Genomic DNA, 22,447 nt, shown 5'->3' with positions numbered 1-22,447 from the left:
GATAGTAACTAGGTAGTTTCGGAAGTTACATCACGCAAAGAAGGAATGGTTACCATGTCGCTCGCTATTGTCATGGAGAAGGGGATATACCGACTATCTACTTGAGTATGTACTACTAGTGGTAATAGGCGCTAGAGCACTTTAGGGAGTCGAGGATTAAAAAGAAGGGAGGGCAGTAGTACGTATACGCACTAATTGTATAAGAAACACCGGACCCTGGGATAGGATGTTCAGGAACATCGAGGCCGGCACGGAATATGTCCCAGGGAGCGAAATAATAAAGGAAGGCAGTAGTAGCGGCAACAGCGGCAGCGGCAGTAGTATTAGTGGTATTGGTAGTAATAGTATTTACAAAAGAAAGTGGTCGATAGAAACGGCTAGCGTTACAAGGAAAGTAGAAAGCTCTCGTTGAGAGCACACGAAGAATATTCAGGTCCCACCCGGCCCTTGCTCCTCCTGATCCTCCTCCTGATCCTCCTCCTCTTCCTCTTCCTCGCCTTCCTCCACGTCCTCCCCCCAGTTGACGAACTCGTCCACCCACGAGTCATCGGTTAGGCGAGCCCTCTTGTGGGCCCGCCTGCCGGGTTCACCACCAGCGTCACCGTCGCTGGTAGATGGGCTTCCCATCAGCCCAAGGATTGGGACCTTAAAGTATCGGTCCTCTAGCCTGGAGTTCGGGCTGGACTCGGCAATCTCCTGAGCCCAACGGTCCTCCCAGTACTTGTCGACCTCTTCCTGGGTCCTGGGCCCACCTTTGTTCTCGTTAATTTTGTCAAAGGTATATTCGAAGAAGGGGTGACCGGGCGTGGGCTCGGCAATAGGGCCTTGGGGGTTTGGGACGAACTCCCCGACGCCGAAAAAGTCATATAGCAACCATGGGCGGAATCCGATCTGCCCAACCTCGATGGGATGGGTTCGAAACAACATTTCCACCGCTTTGGCTCGTTCGTGATGGAAATCGAAGAATGGGCAGTCCTTTCCATTGGGACAGATATTTTCCTCTGGTTGCGGGTAGAGTTGTGTTGGCTCCGAGCTGGAGCCGATGTTCAACCCTTCGAGAGAAAGGTCGGGGGCGGAGCGGCCTCCAATACCAAGAGGGATAGGGGGAGCATCACTAACGATGCGCGGTCCAGCTGGAAAATCATCCGTCAAGGCATCGGTCTGTTCTTTCATATCCTTCATCCAAATCTTAGTGAGCTCAAGCTCGGGGTTGCCACTAGACTCAAGACAGGTGTCCTCAGGATTAGAATCTTCCCTTGGGTTGACGACTTGCGCCGATTGAAGAAACTTGGAGGGAGGGCGAGGAGGTTGAGCCCTTCCCATTACTGCCTCCACATCCACTTGGTACCAATCGTACCTATCATCAAGCTTTCCGCCATCAAGGCGTTCTTCAGGAGCCTTGGCCTTTCCCTTCCCTTTCTCGTTCTCTCCTTTTCTCTTATTGTTCCCCATGTTTAAAGGGTCCTTTGATGAAAACTGGTCGTGCATTCTGTGGAAAAATGAAGCGTCAGAGTTACCGAATCTGAACTGTTGAGCAGGTGGGTTTTCCTCTTGGTCTTCTTCTGGTGTGTTTTTAGATAACCTCTCTTCTGAAGAAGGCGAGACGCTACGTATTTCTCCTGAGAGTTGTAAGTTAGAAGGAAGCGTTTGCAGCGGACGTGAAGTATTTTGATGAACTCTAGCTCTGGAATTAAGAGCTTGCGAGGGTTTTGAACGAATACTAGCCCGGTATTCTGGCGTTGTTCGGACCGGTGGCAGAGGGGGTTCGTTTACGTCGGCTCTCTTAAGAAAGGAGTGACCACGAGCAGGTAATAATCTTCCGTTTTTATCTTTAAGTTCTAGAGATATCAAGCATTTGATGATACTGTTTTTTGCTTCGTCTGTAGCTTCAAGAGAGGTTCTTGCGATGTTTTGGATGGGTTCGATAGTTGCTAGTGATTTTTCAGATGTCTTGAGATGATCTTTGGGAGGTAGCTTCGAAGCCTCCTTAGCACCAATAAGTTCGACTTCAGCAACGGATTTAGCTTCAGTAACGAGTTCAGCTTCAGGAGCAGCTTCTCCCAGAGTTTCAACAACTGGAAGGCCTCTAGTAGGTCCTTGGGTCAACTCGATAGTGGTAGGTAAGTTTGCAGATATGGATGGATGGGTTTTGTGAGAGAGTTCTGTAGGTGACTTTGATAGAAGTTGAGGTGGAGCAGGCAACGAGATACGAGGTAGTGGTGGAAGGTATATAGGAGCAGAAGATGCAATATTTTGCCCTGGGAGCTGGTATTTCGTTGGCAGCAGTGCAGTACGTCTAGGCTCAGCAACAACGTCGAGTTGAGGGTTTGATGGAACCGCAAACCCTCCTCCACTAGGGGATTGACCCCCAAAGCTACTGATACCAAATACGGATAGGGCAGAGGCTCCGCTTGCAACCATATTGGGACTTTGCTGGGCTACTCTGGAGCTGGTAGCCTCTTCTTCTTTCTTCTTCTGCTGCCTTTGTAGAAGGTCGAGTAAGTGGCTTCTTTTTGTCTCATCGAACTTGAGTATTTCGCTAGCCAATTCCTTGATACCTCGCGTTGTATTTCCTGCGCCGGGGACACGTGGGACAACTGGAGCCTCTTGAATATTGGCTGACGATGTATCAAATTGAATAGGACTAGGGTTTTGCGAATGAAAAAATTCCTGATTGGCTACAGGACCACCACCAGCATTAAAAAGCGTGGGATTTTGATACTGAACAAATCCATCACTGGCTGCACGACCAAAATTCGGAGGCAGAGGATTTTGATAATGAACAAATCCTTGGTTGGTATCAGGACTAGCATTCGGAGGTAGAGGATTCTGATACGGAGTAAATCCCTGACTGCCTGCGGAACCAGCGTTCGGAGGCATGGGGTAAAAAGCCTGTGGCATGAACGGGGCGGGAGGGATTCCTGTGGAAGGAGCAGGAATACCTTCCTTAGGGGTAGTGGAGGTTACAACTGGAGTTCGCCTCATCCTTTTTAAAGGCCATAAGATGGATTAGCATGATCAATACGTGGAATTGATATTTGGGTTTTACACTTACCAATCCTTTCTAATCGGACAACAAATGTATCAAAAGTTTTTGATACGATGCGAGAGAAAGGTTACCATGGACGAGATGATTCCAACAACTCTTTCGAGGCTCGGCTCGTCTGTTCGTTCGACTATTAGTCGCGATTGACCCAAAGATAGACACAGATGGTGAAGAAGAGCAAAGAGAGAGAAGAGAACTCGATCGTTTGGAAAGGAAACATTTGGAAGTCAGTGTGACGGTAAGAGCGTCTGTAACAATGGATGGATGGATGTAGAAAATGGATGCGCTCAGCAAATTAGCAGGCAAGCTATTTGCGGAGGGGGGTCTTCAACTTTTCAATCGGACAAATATAGTTGGAGTCCAACTAAGGGTATATAGTTATGTCTTATCACCAATGTATCATGGAAGAATCGTGTAAGTAGATGTTTCTTATAAGTTTCTGCAACTTTATCTCGCTTTTCAAATTGTTAGAGTTTGGTATTTGATATAAAATGAAAGGACTAACCTCAATCTTCTGCAGGGTACAATCATGGGATATGCGAATACACTTAGCGAGTTCGATGTCATGATACCGATATCAAGTACGCATCCGGAACTTAGTCCTTTAATGACAAAGGCGAAACCAAGTACTCTCGGTCAGGAAGCTCTTGCTATGTGGCTCTCGATACCGGAATGAGGAATGAATGCGATGCTGCTATGATATGTGGAGTTGAGGTATGTTGGAAGACGCTATATTGTCTTAATTTATACCACATTTGGACGTCGTAGAATGATTGCTGTCTGTCATACTATTAAAGGTCCAAAATGTGGTTGTTTATATTTGATGGTTATCTAAGCGACAGGGTGATAGACACGGTGACCCTCCAGAAAAACGTTATACTGGCACTTATATAAAGAGATATCTTGCGGACTTGGTCTTTATTTATACTATCCGCCGTCAATTCCGCTATTTTCTGGATGGAAGCTATTTAAAGATGACACTCCTTGATGATGTTCCGCACCGTTAATCTTCTCATATCCGTCACTGAAACCTGGGCATTCTTCAAGCTACTCATATGATTGGTTTTCAACCGCAAAGCTACCCAAAAAAAACACCGACTAGGAAGATATATCCGACAAAGAAAGTGGAATTATTACATCTGGAGACTTCGAAAGTTCTACGGTTAGCATGGATGAGTCACAATGGTCTCATTAAGCCGGAGGTGGGGGAAACGTAGAAAGAAAGACAGAAAACGAAAACAACAGCAAGAAGGACAGCAAGAAGCCAATGAGCCCGCTGGATCAAAGCAGGGCACTGGTCTTCGGTCTGGTGGAAACCCCGAGGGATTAATCAACTTCGAAGGCTCCTTTGAACAAGGGTATAATCCGTGATATTAACAGAAAACTATGCGGAATCGACTTGCACGGAAACGTCGACGTCCCACCGTTGAATAATGGTGTGAGCCATACACAGTGTAAAGCACCGGCGGGTATCTCTCGAACAGAATCCGATGTTCATCTGCTGTCTTTCGAACGGCCGTCATCGGCTCCTTCTATACCATCTTCCGACAACCAAGTTATGCCATATCATCTGGATTCCCTCCGGACTTTCAGCCCGTTATCAACTGGTTTAGGTCGACTTTCCTCCGCCTTTCAGATAAATCCTCAGCCTACTCGGTCTGCACCTCTCATGAGGCTAAGGAACCCAACAGCTACTCTCAAAACCCCATGTCCTGATCTCAAAATAAACACCAGCCTGTGCACCTTCTACCCCTCGGAACATGAGATTCTCGCGGCTTCCAATAGCCACTCACAGACTTCTACGGTAGATCACAGTTTTACATGGGGCAAAGAAACCATCTCATCGGGGCATCATCTATGGTATTGATCGGTATGGTGGTAACATTTACAGAGATGCCTTGCCAGGAGAGTGTAACTCTTCTGGTTCCTCGACCACAACAAAGAGAGATTCAATGTCCACCAAAGAGACGATGCATACGTTAACTACCACAGACCCTTCAACTCCTAGTAGCTCTAGCAGTAAGTTCTCCTGCATTTACTAACCCAAAATGAACCTCCTCCACCATTCCAGCTTCGCAGCCATCCTGATTTATCTGTCAATACCTCTCGACCTGTTCTTTCACCTCTTCCATTCTCCGTACTCACTCTCTCAGCTGCTCTATATATATCCTTCTATTTCTCCAGTTCTTCGATAAGCAACTGAACTTCCTCTTCTCTACCAGCCAACCCTCGTGCGAGGGACCTAGCCTGCGTCTTGAGCCGAGTATACTCCTCTATTATATAATTAATACTATCTTTATAAGCCATCGCCGTAACACCTTCCAATACTTGACCATTGCGACTACCCTCTACGTTTTTTGAGACGTAAGGTGAGCTTGCTTCACGCTCGTTAGAGGCTGCTAATGCATTGTAGATGAGTTTTGGTGATCTCTTAGGTCTGCGCCTTGTCTTTGTAGCTTCTCGTTTTGGTTTTGAGCGTCTACGAAGCGTTGGGAGGTTTGCTGGAGGACTGTTTGGAAGGATAGAGTTTTGAATGCTGTAAATCGTGTTTAGTTAATAAAAGTTTTCCCGGCGTGTGGAAAAGAGAATGGGAGAGATATGAAACTTACAGCTGCTTCAACTTCTGCTTTCAAACTTCTAATTTCTTGCCCGCCTCTTTCTTTTTTCTAACGGATAATATTCAAGCCTCATTGGCCTCGTACCCTGCTCTGAGGGTTGGCCAGCCTTTTTAATCCCGTATGCTGTAGTTAAGCTTCCAACTAATGTGCTTCCAACGTTACTAACACTGTCATCGACAAATCCTCGACGGCTAAGGCTATCACTCCGTAGATGTGGGAACTGGTTGATAGCTGGTATCTTCGGCTGTGTTTCTGGAAGAGAGACACCAGTGCGTCATGACTCAATCATACCGTTATTACCAAATTCTTCTTCGCTATTAGAGTTCGAGTTATCTTCTGTACGGTTAGAGCCCTCTCAATTCTCGCCGTCGTATCTAATCCAGCAAGCGGAATCCATTCCTGATGGAAAGTTTTATCCAGATTCACCTTCAAGACAAGGCATAATATCTTCCTCTAACTGACGGGCTATTGAGAAAGTAACCGCAGATAGTGCATCGTCGTTTAGCAGGCTACTTATGAATTGGTTGCGAATTTCCAGCATTGTTGGAATGGGTGGGATGGGTGGCAGCTTCAGTAGTGGTTCGAGCGACTATAACGAGTGTTTTATAATGCATTTGGGATGGTGTACTTTTCGAATTAGTCGGAATATAGTATTTGATGTAGTATGGATTGGTGCTACGTTTTTCTTTTGTAGTATTAATGTTCAATTCTGCTGTTTGTAATTGCGTCGTTCGTTATGAATTCAACAATACTTTGTCTTATGATGAATATTAACGCTGAACACGTGCATTCTATAGGCTACTAGTACTAACTTCCATATCAAGAGTTTTTCACAGGACTAAGCTCTTATAAGGTGGAAGACATACTAGGGAATAGACTACAAGCTCAATATTTAATCTTGCTAAAGATCGAGAGTTCAAAATAATGTAAATAGGACGAGTCTGGAAAGCAGCTATGTTGACTATTCTAGATCTAGGATCCTTGTGTTTTTATCTTCGTATAAAATCAAGATAACTGCTGGATCTACTTTCAATCTATAATCAGGGATATAGCTAGACCCGTGATATCTTGGTAGCAGAAAGCCAATCCAAATCACCGACCAATCGCGTGACATGCTGCTACGACGCCAACTCCACATGCATTAGCGCCCGGCCAAAATTAGCTTCGAGGTTCAGAACTTTAAGCTGCCAAATTTTCAAAGCTAACTCTAGTTTTTTCGAGGCTACTACATATCAGAGGATATATAAATTTTGCAGGTTGCAAAATATAAATATTCCTCCCGCCACTCATGTCTTCTTACCACGTCAGATGCTCAGTTCATGATCAGTCGATCGGCATGGTTACCCAGCACGAACAGCGTTCTACTCTCAAACTGGTGATCGAAGATGGTATCTTCTTCAATTTTCCTACAGACGAATTCCTAGAGCTCATTAAAGACGAGTGCTCTAGAGAACTTGAATAGCTCAAAACCGCCTAGTCAGTCCCAGGTCCAACATGTGAACGTCCAAGCAGTCTTTCTCCCTCTACGCAGCTGTACAGCACCGAATTCGACGAAGTGAATCGGACATTAGTCAGCGTGCTCTCCCTCCGCTGGATTCATATAATAAAGATTACGATTCCTTTGTTAGAAATCAAATACCGCATATCAGACTCACACGTCAGTCCTTTGACTGGATGTCCACTTTCTTTCACAACGGCATCGATAATCGCAGTTGTGACGACGTTTACTCGCTCGTTACTTCCATACTCATCAACGGCCTTGGAAAGTCTGAAACCCTAATAACTGAATATCAGCGCATCACAAATATCGACATCTCCAGACTTAACCATGACATGATCCTCTATCAAGTTGTCAGAAATCATGCTTATCTCGTTCCCTCATTTGCAAAGCTCTCGCCTTGCCATAGAACAGATGTGGTTCTGGGAATTAAACTCGGGGCGGAGTTCAATTTCAGCCAATTAGCCCAGGCGGAGAATGTACCAGCTTGCTTGTTTTGCCTAAAAACTATGAAAGGACATACTCGTGCCTTTGACGTTCGATTTATGGAACAGCTTCTCGATATAGCAGGAGCAGGAGGACATGTGGACCTTACCTGTGGCAAAAAGCTCATGGAGCCAGTTTTCCAGGCGTTCAAAAACATGTACGACGTTTCCATTGGTATAACCGAGGGTAAACTGGGGATTCGCGAAGGGTACGATGTGAATCTGACGAGGAGGGTGGAACACTTAGTCAACGTTGGATGGGAGAAAGGCCAGGAGTTAGACGTCAGCGACCCTATCCACCGGGCGTTGATGCGTTTGTTATGTATCAGCAATTCTGCGGATGTTGAGAGTGCTGATTTAATCCACGATACACTCTTCAACGTCCTGAGTGGTGATACCAGACGTCTTCTTGTCCGAGGTCTTAACTTTGACGGCTCATTGCAACAGCCAGCCGTTCAAGCTATATATATTCCCGCTGTGTCCTCTGCTGCGATAGGTGCCACGAAGAGTGGCTCGAAAGCCGAGAAGGAGAAGGCTCTCGCAGCCGCCCCCCGTTATCTCTCACGGACGTTGGAGGTCAATATTGAACAGCCCCGTCTGGAAGGTGTGGTCGTAATCGAGAGGGATATTCGAAGGACGATTATGCATACACTGAATTCCGAACGGTTCCGGGAGGATCCAGATATATTGGACAATTTGGATGTACCGAGCGATGAAGTTGCGAAGATGGCAGAAGGCTATGAATGGGTTATTCTGTGACTTGCGAATTCATATCCACCCCTAGTCTAGTATCAAATCTACTTAGATGAACTACGAAGGGATCAATGCGAGCCCCCAGAAATTACAAAGGAATTAAGAATGATACATGGCACGACAGTCGATATCGTTATCTTGGGAATGAAGGAATAATCTTTGATAGGATAACATTGTACAAGGTAATGTTTTTGTTAACATTTATTTCGGATCTCTTTTAACTCCGTAATACTCCAAGAACTTCCAGTATAGGCTAGCCAACTGGTACATATGTATATACAGGAACCATAAACTACTTGAAAAAAAAGAATTTTCTGCTCCGCGCAATGCAAATTAAAGAAGACCCCAAAACACGGCCGTAAACAAAATTGGAATGAATCCAAAATGCATATATAAAAAGTTGAAACGAAGAGGCCGAAGAAATTGCCACAGCTAATTCCATTCAACTGCAAGCTCAACCTTCTGCCCTGGCCAATACATCCAATCATAACCCGGCTGACTAATACCCAAGGTCGGAATATAATTTGTTTCATCGATACCAAAGGCATACCATCCGGGCTCTAGTCTCTTGGCTCCAGCGGCGCATTTAAGTTGGTTATCGGTTCCAGTCAGATTACAAATGATGGGGTATGAATTATAGTCCGGAATAGCTTGGGCAGTATCAGCCATAAGGAAGACGAAACTGGGAACTTTAATTGGTGGGTCTCCCTCATTCTCTGGAGGATACAGAGCTTCATCATCGAAGTCGGTAGAATAGGTCAGATTTAGTCCTCCACTGACTGTAGATATGACACCTTCTTTATTGATCTTGAAGTCGATGGCATCGTCACGGTTTGGTGTGAACATGCTGTAATAGATTCCTGGTTGTTCATCGAAGATTGGGCCTGGGAAAAGGTATCTGCCATCATGCATACCACCTTTGAACTTGATTTTGAAAGTTGGATCCTTTGGACTAGCGGTTTGGACTACTTTTTTGACGTCAACGACAGTCTTCGTGGATGCTGGAGTGACGGTAATTGTCGAAGTAGGAATAGGCAGGCTGGTCGTAAGATATTTGGTAATAGTGTTCGTGATTGTTGTAGAACAAGGTGTAACGGCCGGCAGAACGACTTCAGTGTTAAGTTCAGCGACGACGCAAGAGCAGGCGCTCAAAAATCGGCGACCAACATCGCCGGTACAAACGCTCGAAGCATAGCCTGGAATCGGTATATGTGTACGTTTTGCCAATTTTGCGGCTTCTGTGGTAGATGAAGATTCGACGGTAACGACTGTTGTGGTGGATATTGTCGTCGTGATAACTTTTGGGTCGCCCAATGTCGTTGTGCACAAGACAACAGCGGTGGGTGTAATGATTACCTGCTTCTGCTGCAATATATCTCGGGTGTATGTGCTAGAAAGCGATCCAGAGTTAGAAGCAATCTTTTGAGGGGATCCTATTTTTTATGTGTACTAACAAAGTTGGAGGAGCGGTTTTAGCTGCGGATGCATATGACAAACATTCGTTTGTGAACTTCTTTCGTAGTAAACCTATATAAAGAAAAGTTTCCAACATGAGATTGGTTGAATTAGCGTAGTTCTTGAAAATACCACAAAACCCATCAACAAGTTCGGTACCTCGAAAGCAATTATCACGGTTGCAACTAGCGAAGGCGGCAGCATTGGCTGATGCCGCCAAGCCGAGTATTATCAATGCAGTAATGGACTTCATATTTGTCGGAGGGCGACTGGTGTCAGTTGTCAAGTCCTACCTCCTCAAGTTAATGGGTACCAAACCAGCCTTCGAGATGAAAGATTTCTCTCTAAGTTCAGGAAAAGGACCGAAGGTGCCCGAAAAATCGGAGGCGTTCATTGTAAATATATAGGCCATCCATTATAATTCTATTTCTTAGAGCGTTCGCATGGATTGACTGGATATGAGAAAAACCATCTCATCGTAGCATCTGTATAGTTAGCCATATCCAGGAATACGGTAATTGGCGAAATAGTTAATTCAACAGCTTTCTTGTCTGTCGATCCGAATATTCGAATGCTCAAACCATTCGGGCAAAACTCCCATCCCGATTCTCTGTAGAGAGCTGTTTGGTAGATTCAGCACCGACGGAGTGCCACCTGAAGAATCGCAAATCCTTGCCCATTCTTCTTCCCCTCGGTATTAAAAGCGAGAGAAGAAATATATATAATGCATATGAAGATCACGCAGGGAAACATTAGTCAACTGGAGAGACTCCTCTAGCGAACGGGGATTTCGTTCCGTCGCGGATTCGGTTGCAATTTCTGTGTTGGCTGCAAAGCGTTTTGTATAGCCGAATCGAGAGTTGCTCGGCAAGACGATTTAACGAAGGAATCGACTGCGACTAATTACGAGCTCTATTCATTCTTTAGCTCGTATGGTCCCTTTTCTTCTCGAATTCCTCTTGGGAGTTGTTTGCATGGAAAACTTTGTCGTATGGAAATGGCGATTTTACAAATTCTATTGGACTTTACGATAACAAGCTCAATTTCCATCGTGGAGAATTCAAGGAGTGGCTTTAACGGCACGAGACTAGGCTTTAACTATAAACTAGAAAACTATTTAGGTATAGCACTTCTGGAAAATAGGCGAGGTCCTATAAGTGGAGTGCCCAGCAGCGCCAAGGGTATATTCGGCGGATGCGATTTCTGAGCCCAACAGCGATACTAGTAGGAATAAATTATGATGCATCGCCACACCCTAGCCTCGTTTTTGGAAACTTTATTCCTAAGTTTATACGTACATAGACGTCATAAATTTGGTTTTGGCTAGGTAGAGATGCTTTTACTAGCAGTGAAACACCTTGAGTTGCTAGTTCATACGAATATTCGAATACCTGCGAATAAGAAATTTAAAGCATTCATGATAACGGGCCTAATGTCTCGGTGGATTTAAGCGAAAGCAATTTCGTGAGAACAGAGGGCTTACTCGCAGGTAGTCCTGTTGAATGATATACATCTCCTTCGCGTGGCGGCCGTCCACTCGCGCGCGAGGTATACCCCAATCGGAATCATCCTGTCTCGTATCACATATAGAAATAGGGAAATATTTCCAAATACGCAACAACCTAAAAACTATTGCCAAATGGGTATATTCGTATTTCTATAAGCGTATGGTATCAACCCGAGTATGAAAAGCGGTGTCTCGTTCTGGAAAATATTCTCCATCTGCCGACAGGATCGTGAATGTGGGGATTATTACTCGTTTTTATGCGTTATATTTCCATTTCAACCGTTTTTTATGAATCGGGGATATTAAAATGCAAGGCAGTTGTTTGATCAGCATATTCCGTATGGCTATATACTTAGCCATAGACCTCATTGCGGGTCTTCGGCCTCCCAGGAGCCTTACGCCATTTCAAGAGGTCCATAATCGCCACGGCTACCTAACCGGTCAAAAAGTAGAACCGGAAAGAACAACAGCTATAACATTAACAGAGGATCCATTTATAGGAACTCGAATATCACAAGTATGGGAAATAGGAACGTGGTTTACAGAAACACTTCGGTGGCTACCCGAGGTACCCCAACAGAATATTTATAGATATATAAGAGACTGGATTGAAATGTGTTAGAAAACCAAGCGGGTATATAGCCTTCAAATCTATGGGGTTTATATGATGAATTAAGTGATAGTGTTCCTTTGACGTTACGAGACGTGCTGGCGGAGAATGCGGCGAGTATAGGACGGGCACTAGAAAATATTTATAAGGAGCCGATATTGTCTGAAAATACGATCAAACCACCGGATTTTCAAGAACAGGTGGAGAAGAGGAGGCAACAGATAGATGAGGGGATTATTGCGACGAATGCTGGGTTGACGGGCGTTAGTATAAAGATGTTTAGGATATTGGAGATAGTAGATAAGCTAGCTGAGGGGGAGCTGGGCTATGATCCGCAACTTCAAGAAGATGAGAAAATCCCGATCGAGGAGGTAAGGTTTGACTGCTGTTATTTCCTTCAAAGTATATCTGAGCACCTCTAACTACTTCTAAACCTAGATCCTGAACTACAACATGCAAGGCATAGAGGTCGAATACCCAGAACTCACAAACCAATACGGCCCTCTCCTCCACCAAATTCAAGACTAAATACCCAAATTTCAACTATCTCCCCAAAATAAAATTGAACCAGAAGCCCCCACAAACAAAATACAAGCGAGCAAACCCGAAGTAGAGGAACGGCCCCGCGAGATCCCATCCTACACTTTGACCAACAAAGACCTCCTCGACTTCACGAACACTCTCGATCGTCAAATCGTCGCCGATCAACTAAGAGCCGAAGAACAAGAAAGACAACCTCGCCCTTTTTGGCGCCAATACATTTCCTTCCCTCTTACACCTCAGAAATAAGTTTCCCATACCAAAGAGAGGAAGAAAATCTAGATACCTACAATTTAGAGGGCAACTTTGATTTCTATGACTCCGAAAACGTCGTAGTAGGCGGCCGTATCCCCCGAAATCGACGCCGTAATTCAAAACACCGGGATAGCAATGTCCCCCACCAATCTAGAAACCCTACGATTCGCAAAACTTGACCTCCCCTCCTCCGGCAGAGCCTGGGATGAAACTCAATAAGAATACATCCGTGAAAACGCAGACACCGATATCTCAGCTTCACCCGCAAAGGGCAATCTCGCTGTGAACGGCGGAAATAATGAGATCTTAGAACCAATTGATATCGAAAATAATGAATTACCCCAATCTCCAGAATGACTAAATGGAGTTGGAATGATAGAGGAGCTGGGGGGGGGGGTAGTAGGGTATACAAGATACGCCGCGCATAGATATATTTTCAATCCGAAATCTACGAGACCCATCAATCAACCTCAACTAACTAATCAACAAAGCCCCAAATTCACATCTCACACTAACAAACCCTCGAGCCGGAAAGTTCGAACCCACATGATGCAAAGTGCCCGTGAAGAATATAACCGTCTGCAAAGAGTTCCGGCGGAAGGGTCAAATATAAGATGTCAAGGATCTCAGCAAGATGGCGATGAGAATCCTCTTAATGTGGTAAAAAAAAAAAGATGGAATAGGATTGATGACATACAAATTTCGTCGAGATCGCGAGAATCGTTTCAAAAATTTTACATAAGTGTTTACTGGGAATTTATTCGGGACAACCTTGCCCTTGTGTCAAATCAGGCCCATGGCCCGCTGTCAAACCACCATGTTACCACATGATTGTTATCCAACTTCCGCCCATCACCCTCTACCATCGCTGCCTCACCAATACATCTTGTCCAATGTGAGCCGTAAATTCCTCCTTTCCATCCTGTGAACCTCGCAAAATGTACCCTCCATCCAGGGCCAACATTTCTTACATTAAAGCTATAACGTCCGCCTTCAGGGCTAGTTACATGTATACTGTGCGAGTACGAGCTGGGTCTCAAGGCTACCAGTGTGAATAACAACAAAACTAACTAGAATCATGCAGGCAATAATAAAACTTAAAACAGGAGAACTACAAAACACTAGTCGTGCCATACGCGAGGCTAATGTAAAGATACATGTATTCAACGATGCATGTAAGATGAAAAACCCTGATAACCATCATATTGCCTTAACACCGATATAATGCCTCTTGCTATGCCATAGTAAAAACGCTAATAAAAAAAATAAAAAAAAAGAAACCTAGTAATCTAGAATATCTATAAAACAATAGGAAGTGAGTGCAAGCAGAGCTTGCAGACAAGGATTGATGTCCACAAGCAAGCCGAAGAAACAGGAATAACAAAATGACCTCGAAAGAAAGCAAACAAATAAGCATTAATAATAAAGAAAAAAGAAAGGAAACCAATCAATGAAATCCGTACGGATCATAAACCCCGTTATCAATGACGGATTTTCCAAGTCCCTCAAGTTGACAAGAGAGCCATTCATGAACCCGAGACTTAAGAAAGATACCGTCAAAATAGTATTCTCTCTTTGGATCCCAAATCCACCATTTGCTTCGATCCAAGGGCTCAAAGGTCTTGAAGTATCTCTCACCGCTTTCTTTGATCTTTGGGAACCTCCGTACCCCAATCGCATCACAGGTGTTAGCTCCTTCAGGAACCCAACACTCAGAACGTTCAGGATGCACGAGCGTGTGTCTGCCAAGAACAGGGTCTCAATCTCCTTGTTTAAATTGATAAGAGCGTGATAAAGTTGTGGCATAATTATTAAAACGAGGAATCAGTTGTGGGATCTTCTAATTCTGAGATGTGGTGGCTCATAGTCGGTAGTGAACGAGAATGAAGTTTTCCGAGTTCTTGTGGTGTACGAGCTGTTAAAATGGCTGGAGAGTAAGGCCATCGTGGATCGTCCGGTCGTTCGTCGTCCTGGTCGTCCTGGTCGTTATCTTTTGTTTTCTCGTTGGCCGGGGAGAAAGGACTGTTTGGAGGGTTACTCATTTTGTTTGGTCAGTCCGCTTCCCCCGAGACCCCTTCTCCGGATTAGAAGGCTTGGAAGACGATGTGGCTTTATTTCTTTATCCTGATCGTCTCGTCTGAACTTGATCCTGATTCTCGGTAATCTTGTTCCTCCGTTAGAGACCTGTTGCGTGGTAGTCGCTTCAGGGTTCGGCTGAGCAGAAGTGGCCATCGGGGTAGGATTCGAATCAACTGCCCTCCGAGAATTGACAATGAGACGGATTCTCGGGAACTTGGCCACTGGCTTTTGAACTTCACCGTCCACGGCTTCGTGTTTTCGCTTTTTCCCAACCGAAGTGCCGGTAGATCGACCTGAACAAAAAGCTGAAGCACTAAATTCGGAAGACTCGGCTTCTTCGCCGACTTTCTGGCGTTTGGCTTCCGACTCGTCGACTCCGGATTCAAAGGCCTGCGCCTTTCTCTTCTTTCTGGCTGCGGATCCAGGACTATCCTGGGGAGTCAGAAAGTCCGTAGAAGCTTGGGCAGCCGCTCGACTCGTCTGTTGAGTCGTGAAAGTTGTGCTTCCACCTCTAGAACGAGGCGGAGAGTCAGGAGGAGCCAGGGAAGCTCGCCGGAACCCACAAGTGCAAGTAATGTTTTGAGGGCTATAACGGCCCCGAGCCGGCCCCTCTACGACCGAGTGACAAATCCCCTCAGACCGGATATGAATCGCAGGGTAAGTATCTCTCAATGGAGAAGTCGTAGGATGCTGTCGAGGAGGGTAGACGGGACTCCTTCCTTTGTTTACGCCAGGAGCAGAGTCTACGGCAGGTGAAGAACTTCTTTGAAATAGTCGAGAGGTGAATTTGAAGTCGGGTTCAGTTTGATCTTCGGTAACGAAGTCATCATAATTGAATGCCGACTGGGTGGTGGAGACCTCTCCCATGACTTCTCGGTATGGGAATCGACATCCCGAGAAGCAACCCCTGTCGTAGTAGAGAACGATGTCCCTGGGCAGTTTGTCCTCGTCCTCGTGGGTCCAGTTGGCGTCGCAAGGGGCGTCCCCATAGATATTGGGGACCCCCGGGATCACCTCGCCGCCGAATTTCTTCACCATCTTGTTGCTCGGGGTGAAGACTTTGGTCGGGAAGAAGTATCTCTCCCCGTTGACCATACGCTCTTCAACGACGTATTCGACGGTGTAGAGGAGGCAAGGTACAACCTTGCCATCCTCGCCGGTGACCTTGTCGCTATGGACGACTTTGCCGCGACGAGCACTCCCCAATGGGATATGGGAGATGCTGCATTGAACCATATGCTCCCCAACGGGAGCTCCTTCTCTCTCGTCAGACTCTATTGTTGTTGTCTTGTCAGACTCACTTCCAGCGGTCTCCTCAGACTCGCTTCCAGTGGTCTCGCCGGATTCACTTTCTGGTGTCCCTTCAGGCTTGTCAGCTGCCTTCTCGATAGGCTTGCTGAGAGCAGCCTTGTTAGGGTTGAAAACCGAGACACGACGGACGCCAATCGTGTAAGCAAACTTTGGCTTCTCGACTGGGATGAGATCTGACCCCAAGGATGTTCGTGCCGGAGAGGTAGGCTTGTGGGACTTCACCGATGGGGAGTTCACAACAGGGTTCCATAACACCTTGCTATTGGCAGTGTGAGCTAAGTCAATGAGCTCTTCGCGAAGACGATATCTCTGCATGATGATGAGAAGAGATTATGTGATGTACAGATGTATAGAATAAGAGAAGTGAGAAGTGAGAAGAGGGGAGAGAGAATAGAAAGTAAGATGGTGAACAATAGCGATGAAAGTACTTCAAAGATGAAAATAGAACACTGGGAATTCGAAAAAAGGGTGAGGAGTTAGATGAATGTGATAGCCGTTATTGAAACAACGCTGTCAGGGGAGTGAGAAGAGAGAAGTAGTTCGAGATGAGAAATGAGAAGTGATCAGAGAGAAGTGATTAGAGCGAAGAGAATTCAAAGATAAAACTAGAAAACTAGGGATTCGAAAGAATTGCAAGAAACAATTAGATTAGGTGATAGCGATTATCGAAACAACGCTGTCAGAGAAGGATGGATGGAAGATGGATGTTGTTGTCAAGCTCAAGAGGAAGGGTATCGAGGGAAGTAACAAATCTAGTACAACCGCAGGTCATCAGTGAATATATACCAGCAGTCTAAAGCGAGGGTTTCTGGGGGATCTGTCGTCACGTCGTCGGCACTGATAAGACCGTTGCATCGGTATCGTCGATCGTCAGGTACCCCGCACCTACGTTTACAACGTTCGAAACACCATAGCAGCATGATATAAGCGAGATTTCACTTACTTCCTACGGTCTCTATTCTTGTAAATCATAATCCTCCTGATAGAAGACGACTCGACTAATGCCCCAGAAGTTTTCCCGTAATTTTCGAATTACGCTATCATATACCAGCTACCTACGAATCCCGAATACTCTCCATTCCATTGCCTTCCCACCTTCAAGATCTGGCAGCAGAAATCTCCTATTGTGGGAATTCAATCGTAGGTCGGAGCTACGTCAATCAGGCCCGGAGATCACTCACTAGCTTCTCACCTACGATACATACGTTAGTATAAATAGTAAAATCGTTTAGCTCAATGAAACCTCTCCGTGAAGATCTGTTGGAGCTTTTTGATAAGGACGAGGCATTCACTAATACTGACAATATCTTTGAAGAGATAAGAACGCGGTTGTGGATTTATTTTGGATACCGCGAGGGAAAAGCTGTGTCGGTTGAGTTAGTTGACAGGAATATTACTATAATTATAACAACAATGTAATTTGCAAGACCCCATGATCGTGAACTACCGCAGAGCAACTCAGAGAACTGCGTAGACCTGAGTCAGATGTAACAGCTCGCATTGCGACTGAGTAGATACATACCGTATAGGGCTTATCTTGAGGTGCCTTGGTTTCTCTGAAAACCTCTCTACGCATCTGTCAACGCAAATTCTCAAATCTACCAGAAGTTCGATATCTAGTTAGGGCTTGATATTGACTGGTCTCATACCCAGACCTCACGTAGAAAGGAAATTCGTTTGGAGTTTGAATAGCAACATTTCATAGTGAATCCATTGATGCATCTAGATATCTAACTACCATACTGGTTTTGGCAGGTTTCCGAGCAAGCTCAGAGGGACCGAGTATATTTACGGCCCTATTTTAATTGGACTAAGCCGCCCAAGTCACGTACAGCGACTTGACCAGAAACAACCATATCCCTTTCAAAGGTCATCCTTCGACAAAGCCTCATAGCCATGCTTATTCAACATCTCTTGGCCGTCTAGCAGAGTCTGTTGATAATACTTGATCTTCCAACGAAAAAGATCAATTTTCGGCCGGTACGTATCCCTAGTCGACTCATCTTCATGATTCTCGAATTTATCGATAGCCTCTAGTTTTTCCTCCAACTCTTCCACTCTGTTCTCTCCAAAATTTTTCTATAATATAATTCTCTATATCAGCACTTCACACCCCTCTTAAGCATCTGGAGGAATCTCAAAATCTTACAAGAGCCAATATCATATTTGCCGGAACTGTTGGCTTGCTTCCCTTCATAGTTTGGTAAATAGTATGCCATTTCTTGGTATACTCGATATCTTTGAGGTGCTTGCTGATATCGGAGGGAGGTGGGCTGCCGGAGTATAGTCCGACTTCGAGATTTGTGTTTCGAACTTCGGTAAGGTCGAGGCGTTGGGCAGAGGCGTGGCTGGTGAGGTGTTCGCGCCTTTTACGACGGGCGGAGAGGGTTTGTTCGAGTTGGCGGAGAGAGTTCATGGTGGATTGTTGATGACGATGTTGTGGAATAAGGGATCGGTTAGCTACCGGAAGTCGTTGGAGGAGGTGGTAGATGTAGGCTGTTTGGGGATGTCTTGATGAGTTGTATCCTAAGATTGGAGGTTTTATATTGGGTCTCCAGCATCTGCTGCTGACTGTACTTCACAAAACAAGTTTAGAGTACGCATCATGCAACCTCCGAACGAATATTCTTTGGTCTTTGATCTCAATCAAATTAGGTCTGTCTGGAACTCTCTAGAGTCGGTAATAGTTTGTAAGCCGCACAATATTAACACGTCTGCAGCACGCCTCGGTACAAACCCGAAATGATTTGTATTGTATACTCGCCCCTTTAGTCTCGAAGCCAGCCATTGGCCTATAATAGCATGAATTCCATTAGGAAATTATCCGATATTAATTGAATTCTGAATATAATGATACATTCAATCAAAGTTACCTTCCCTAAGAAACGTTGTACAATATCGCGTTAATTTATATGGCAGTCATATGTCCATAAATTGGTATAAATTATTACGACATGACTCACCTCCTTTCTCAAACTTTGACCATCTCCAGCTCTCAATCTTCCATCTCGGAGACGTCGTATAACCTTGGAACAGTTATCGGTTACCTCATCTACCATCTAGAAGCCTCCTTCAAGCTTCTCAATTACTTCATTCTAGCTATATAAAGAGCTCTCGGCAATACCTTTATTACCCTCTGTATAGTCTCCGTACCTACTAGTACCACCACGACCAACAACTACAGAAACGCCATGGGCCGTGTGTACCACTGGACTGAGGTAGAAATATGTCCCAAACGAGAGGTATGTAACTCTTAATACTATTCCAAAAGAATGAATAATGCTAATTCTAAAATAGCAACTTAAGGAAGGCATGAGACGCCTGATAACTGCCATCCAGATGTTCCGAACTGCTTTGGTCAGCACAAGGGCGTACTTTACTCAAACGGTCTATCCGACTCCCGTCGAAGGTCTACAGGCTCACCATCAGCTTGTCTTTCAGACTGTATATATTTTCTCCATCCATTCTTCTTAAAACCTTCATACATACTAAGTCATTTGTTATAGTCCGTCGCCCTCCACACTCAAAACCGCATAATCTCCCAAGCAGCCAAACTAATCCGCAACGTCCGCCGCACCCACTTCGACAAGGAAGCCCAAAAATGGGATGACGAAGATCTCAAAACCCTCTCTGTTGATCTCCTCGAGCAAGTCACCGACTGCAATAAAGAGAACCAGGAGATGTTGGATGAGATGGGTACCAAGTTTTCCGTTCAGATTCATTATTACGAGGCGAATGAGAACGAGCAAGTTGGGGTTAATCGAAATACTATAGATAATATTTGGGGAAATGGGATGCAGGAGAGGAGGATTGATAGTTTGACGACCGAATATAGGTTTTGATGGTTGTTTCGATCTCGTATATTGGAATGCTTACGACTATTCCTTTTGACGAGGAGATATTGATTGAGGAGACATATATAATTGATATGTCTCTATTCCACTACCAACATCTGAAAGAAGGAGAGTTTTTGTTTCTCTTATACGCTGATCCTTTAATCTTTTACCCTGTTGCTTTATACCCTTTTCCCTTATAGAATTGTCCCTATCTGTACTTTTAGAAGGAGCTACCAAGAAGCCTCTTGCTGTACCCTGGGCTCCACAGTACCTTCGTGGAAGCCTACACCCTTGATATAATCTTACTAGAAGAAGATAACACCGCTATGCCTAGTTGAAGATTCCCCTCCAAAACCGCCGTAGCTTTTGTAACTCCAATCCAGTATGACATCGTAGCCATGGCCTTGGGAGTAGCGTTTCCGCAGCAAGTCCCATATTCCGCGCATCCACCGCGCGATCTCTTGAAGAACGCCCTCCATGCCTTCACCTCCATCTACCCAGACTCCCTCATTCATCCTCAAATACCGATTTCTTCCCAAGCCAGCAAGAGCATCGTCGCATCCAAGATAGGTAAGGCAAAGAAGGACGAAAGGCAAGACCAAACGCGAGAAGAAGCTCCAGGAAAGAAGCAATGAGATTACTGATGATGAACGTAAGTTGACCACGACCCATTTATCCGATATCACATAATCCCCAGGTTTCACCGACACTAGATGGAATCTTGTGATACCAAAATCACTCCCTCGTGATATTCAAGTTTCGGGAACTTTTCTAACCATCAGTAATTCCGCATCATAGCTGCCCAAGAACAACACGTCCAAGCAGGTCCATCCCAGCTTGCAGCTGCAGTTCAAGTAGGCAGCGGTCCACCCTGCAGTCCTCCAACTGCTACCGCTCTAGCCGCTGATGACATAGCAGCAACAATGCAGGCCTGGGAAGTAGCTGTTCTGCCTAACACATTTCGATCATCTGATTCGACATTAGTAAGGTTACCATCTCGACAAGGTTCTGTTAACTTTGGCAAAGAACCCACCGAGAAAGATAAAGATGACTTGGTTCTTCTGTTGAACTTGCTCCAACGGCCAATCAGACCAACCCGGTCCGTTAGGTCTCAGGCAGCACAGGCAGCACAAGAAATGTATAACGTTGCTGAGGCTCTCAAACCCCACAAAACTACCAACTCCTCCTCTCGACCTTCTTTCTCCTCATCACTACCATCATCACATAACCATCCTGGTCTCGAAAATTTCTACACCCCATCTTCGTCTATCAAACCAGTTAGACTTTTACGCAATAGTCTGTTCACCGAAACGCCAGAAAAACGAAAACACTACTTCGACGTCGATACCAACACTCTGGAATTACCAGATCCAGATACTTGGGGAAAGGCTCAAGCTGAAAGCAAAACCATGGCTTCATCTACCCGTCAAGCACGAAAAAAACCCGAATGATCCTGCCGTTCTGGCCGAACTCAGAGCTGCGGCTAATGAATCTCGCGAAAGGTTCAAAGAAGTTCTCGCGGATAAACCTCCTGCCTACCTCGCTAGGTTCCTTGATGTCACTAAGCTCTCGATCCAATTTGAAGATACTGACGCCGCTCCTGAGGCTGAACCCTTCACTACCATTGCCCTCTGAGGCTAGCAATCTCGATCTTCAAAAGCAAGATGAAGAACTTAAAGCCATTGAAGCTTCTGTTGGACCACAGACTGGCAAGGAAAAGAAGAAGAAAAAAGAAGAAGAAGAAGACTGCCACCGAAAGCAGTTCTCAAGCCGGCAACGAGTCTCAGCCAACTGAAAGTTCTTCCCAAGTCTCGGATAGCCAGACTTCCATCCTGTCCAGAAGTCTTCCATGCTTGTCCAGAAGACTTCCGTCAAGCCTGCTTCAGCCTTCAATATTCCGGGATACCCTCGGGTCGCTGGAGGACCAAATGGAAAACCTTTCGAGTTCGAATATGTCACCGGTCACGTCGCTAAAGCCGTCCACGAGCAGTACAAAAGATTCCCCCTAACCGCCATTCCTGACGATTCCAAATTTAAATTCAGCAGCCACGGCCAGAATGAATGTGAGATCTCTGGCAAGGAAATGCTAACTATCCTTCATAAGAAGATACTTGCTTGCGACAATGAAGACCCGGAATTCACCACTGCCATCTTGCAGAGCATCATGGCTGATGCCAACGTCGAGGGTCCTGGTTTCACGAAGCGTAAGGGGGAGGTCGCTACTATATTCCCTGGTACTTTATCGGCAACTGAAGTCCAAGCCCCGTCGGCTACTCAATCAAGACCTTCAAAGCCTACCGAGTCGAAGACTTCTCGCCCTTTCGAGATGGCAAACACAAAGACGAAGACCAAAACCAAGGTCAAACCAAGCAGCAGGCCAAAGGGGATGATGCCTTGAAGAATACAGTCTCTTGCAAGCTCAGCCCCTTGAACTCGTTCTTGGAGTCGGCCGTT

At 45.3% G+C, this 22,447-nt stretch overlaps 8 protein-coding genes across 8 annotated transcripts; 4 read left to right on the top strand and 4 right to left on the bottom strand.

The window, feature by feature from the left end:
- Positions 1-429: 429 nt before the first annotated feature.
- DFL_001352 (uncharacterized protein) lies at positions 430-2,985 on the bottom strand (the record flags this gene model as incomplete). Its single annotated transcript, XM_067629961.1, has 1 exon — positions 430-2,985. One exon carries the CDS (start codon positions 2,983-2,985, stop codon positions 430-432), a length of 2,556 nt encoding a protein of 851 aa, XP_067495930.1.
- Positions 2,986-7,338: 4,353 nt separating this feature from the next.
- DFL_001351 (uncharacterized protein) lies at positions 7,339-8,406 on the top strand (the record flags this gene model as incomplete). The annotated part of the gene is made up of 1 exon (XM_067629960.1): positions 7,339-8,406. The coding sequence occupies one exon, from the start codon at positions 7,339-7,341 to the stop codon at positions 8,404-8,406; it is 1,068 nt and encodes a 355-aa protein (XP_067495929.1).
- Positions 8,407-8,832: 426 nt separating this feature from the next.
- On the bottom strand, positions 8,833-10,108 carry DFL_001350 (uncharacterized protein; the record flags this gene model as incomplete). Its single annotated transcript, XM_067629959.1, has 3 exons — positions 8,833-9,790; positions 9,855-9,927; positions 10,015-10,108. 3 exons carry the CDS (start codon positions 10,106-10,108, stop codon positions 8,833-8,835), a joined length of 1,125 nt encoding a protein of 374 aa, XP_067495928.1.
- Positions 10,109-14,801: 4,693 nt separating this feature from the next.
- Positions 14,802-16,472, bottom strand: DFL_001349 (uncharacterized protein; the record flags this gene model as incomplete). Its single annotated transcript, XM_067629957.1, has 1 exon — positions 14,802-16,472. One exon carries the CDS (start codon positions 16,470-16,472, stop codon positions 14,802-14,804), a length of 1,671 nt encoding a protein of 556 aa, XP_067495927.1.
- A 1,548-nt stretch (positions 16,473-18,020) lies between these two features.
- Positions 18,021-18,573, bottom strand: DFL_001348 (uncharacterized protein; the record flags this gene model as incomplete). Its single annotated transcript, XM_067629956.1, has 2 exons — positions 18,021-18,236; positions 18,307-18,573. The coding sequence occupies 2 exons, from the start codon at positions 18,571-18,573 to the stop codon at positions 18,021-18,023; spliced, it is 483 nt and encodes a 160-aa protein (XP_067495926.1).
- Positions 18,574-19,348: 775 nt separating this feature from the next.
- Positions 19,349-19,999, top strand: DFL_001347 (uncharacterized protein; the record flags this gene model as incomplete). The annotated part of the gene is made up of 3 exons (XM_067629955.1): positions 19,349-19,399; positions 19,455-19,601; positions 19,664-19,999. 3 exons carry the CDS (start codon positions 19,349-19,351, stop codon positions 19,997-19,999), a joined length of 534 nt encoding a protein of 177 aa, XP_067495925.1.
- Positions 20,000-20,391: 392 nt separating this feature from the next.
- DFL_001346 (uncharacterized protein) lies at positions 20,392-21,628 on the top strand (the record flags this gene model as incomplete). The annotated part of the gene is made up of 3 exons (XM_067629954.1): positions 20,392-20,563; positions 20,792-21,270; positions 21,362-21,628. 3 exons carry the CDS (start codon positions 20,392-20,394, stop codon positions 21,626-21,628), a joined length of 918 nt encoding a protein of 305 aa, XP_067495924.1.
- Positions 21,629-21,842: 214 nt separating this feature from the next.
- On the top strand, positions 21,843-22,391 carry DFL_001345 (uncharacterized protein; the record flags this gene model as incomplete). Its single annotated transcript, XM_067629953.1, has 1 exon — positions 21,843-22,391. The coding sequence occupies one exon, from the start codon at positions 21,843-21,845 to the stop codon at positions 22,389-22,391; it is 549 nt and encodes a 182-aa protein (XP_067495923.1).
- Between the last annotated feature and the right edge of the window lie 56 nt (positions 22,392-22,447).

Source organism: Arthrobotrys flagrans, assembly GCF_004000055.1.
Source record: "Arthrobotrys flagrans strain CBS H-5679 chromosome Unknown unitig_15, whole genome shotgun sequence".
In the NCBI taxonomy this organism is placed as follows: domain Eukaryota; kingdom Fungi; phylum Ascomycota; class Orbiliomycetes; order Orbiliales; family Orbiliaceae; genus Arthrobotrys; species Arthrobotrys flagrans.
This window is presented reverse-complemented; position numbering and strand designations above follow the sequence as displayed.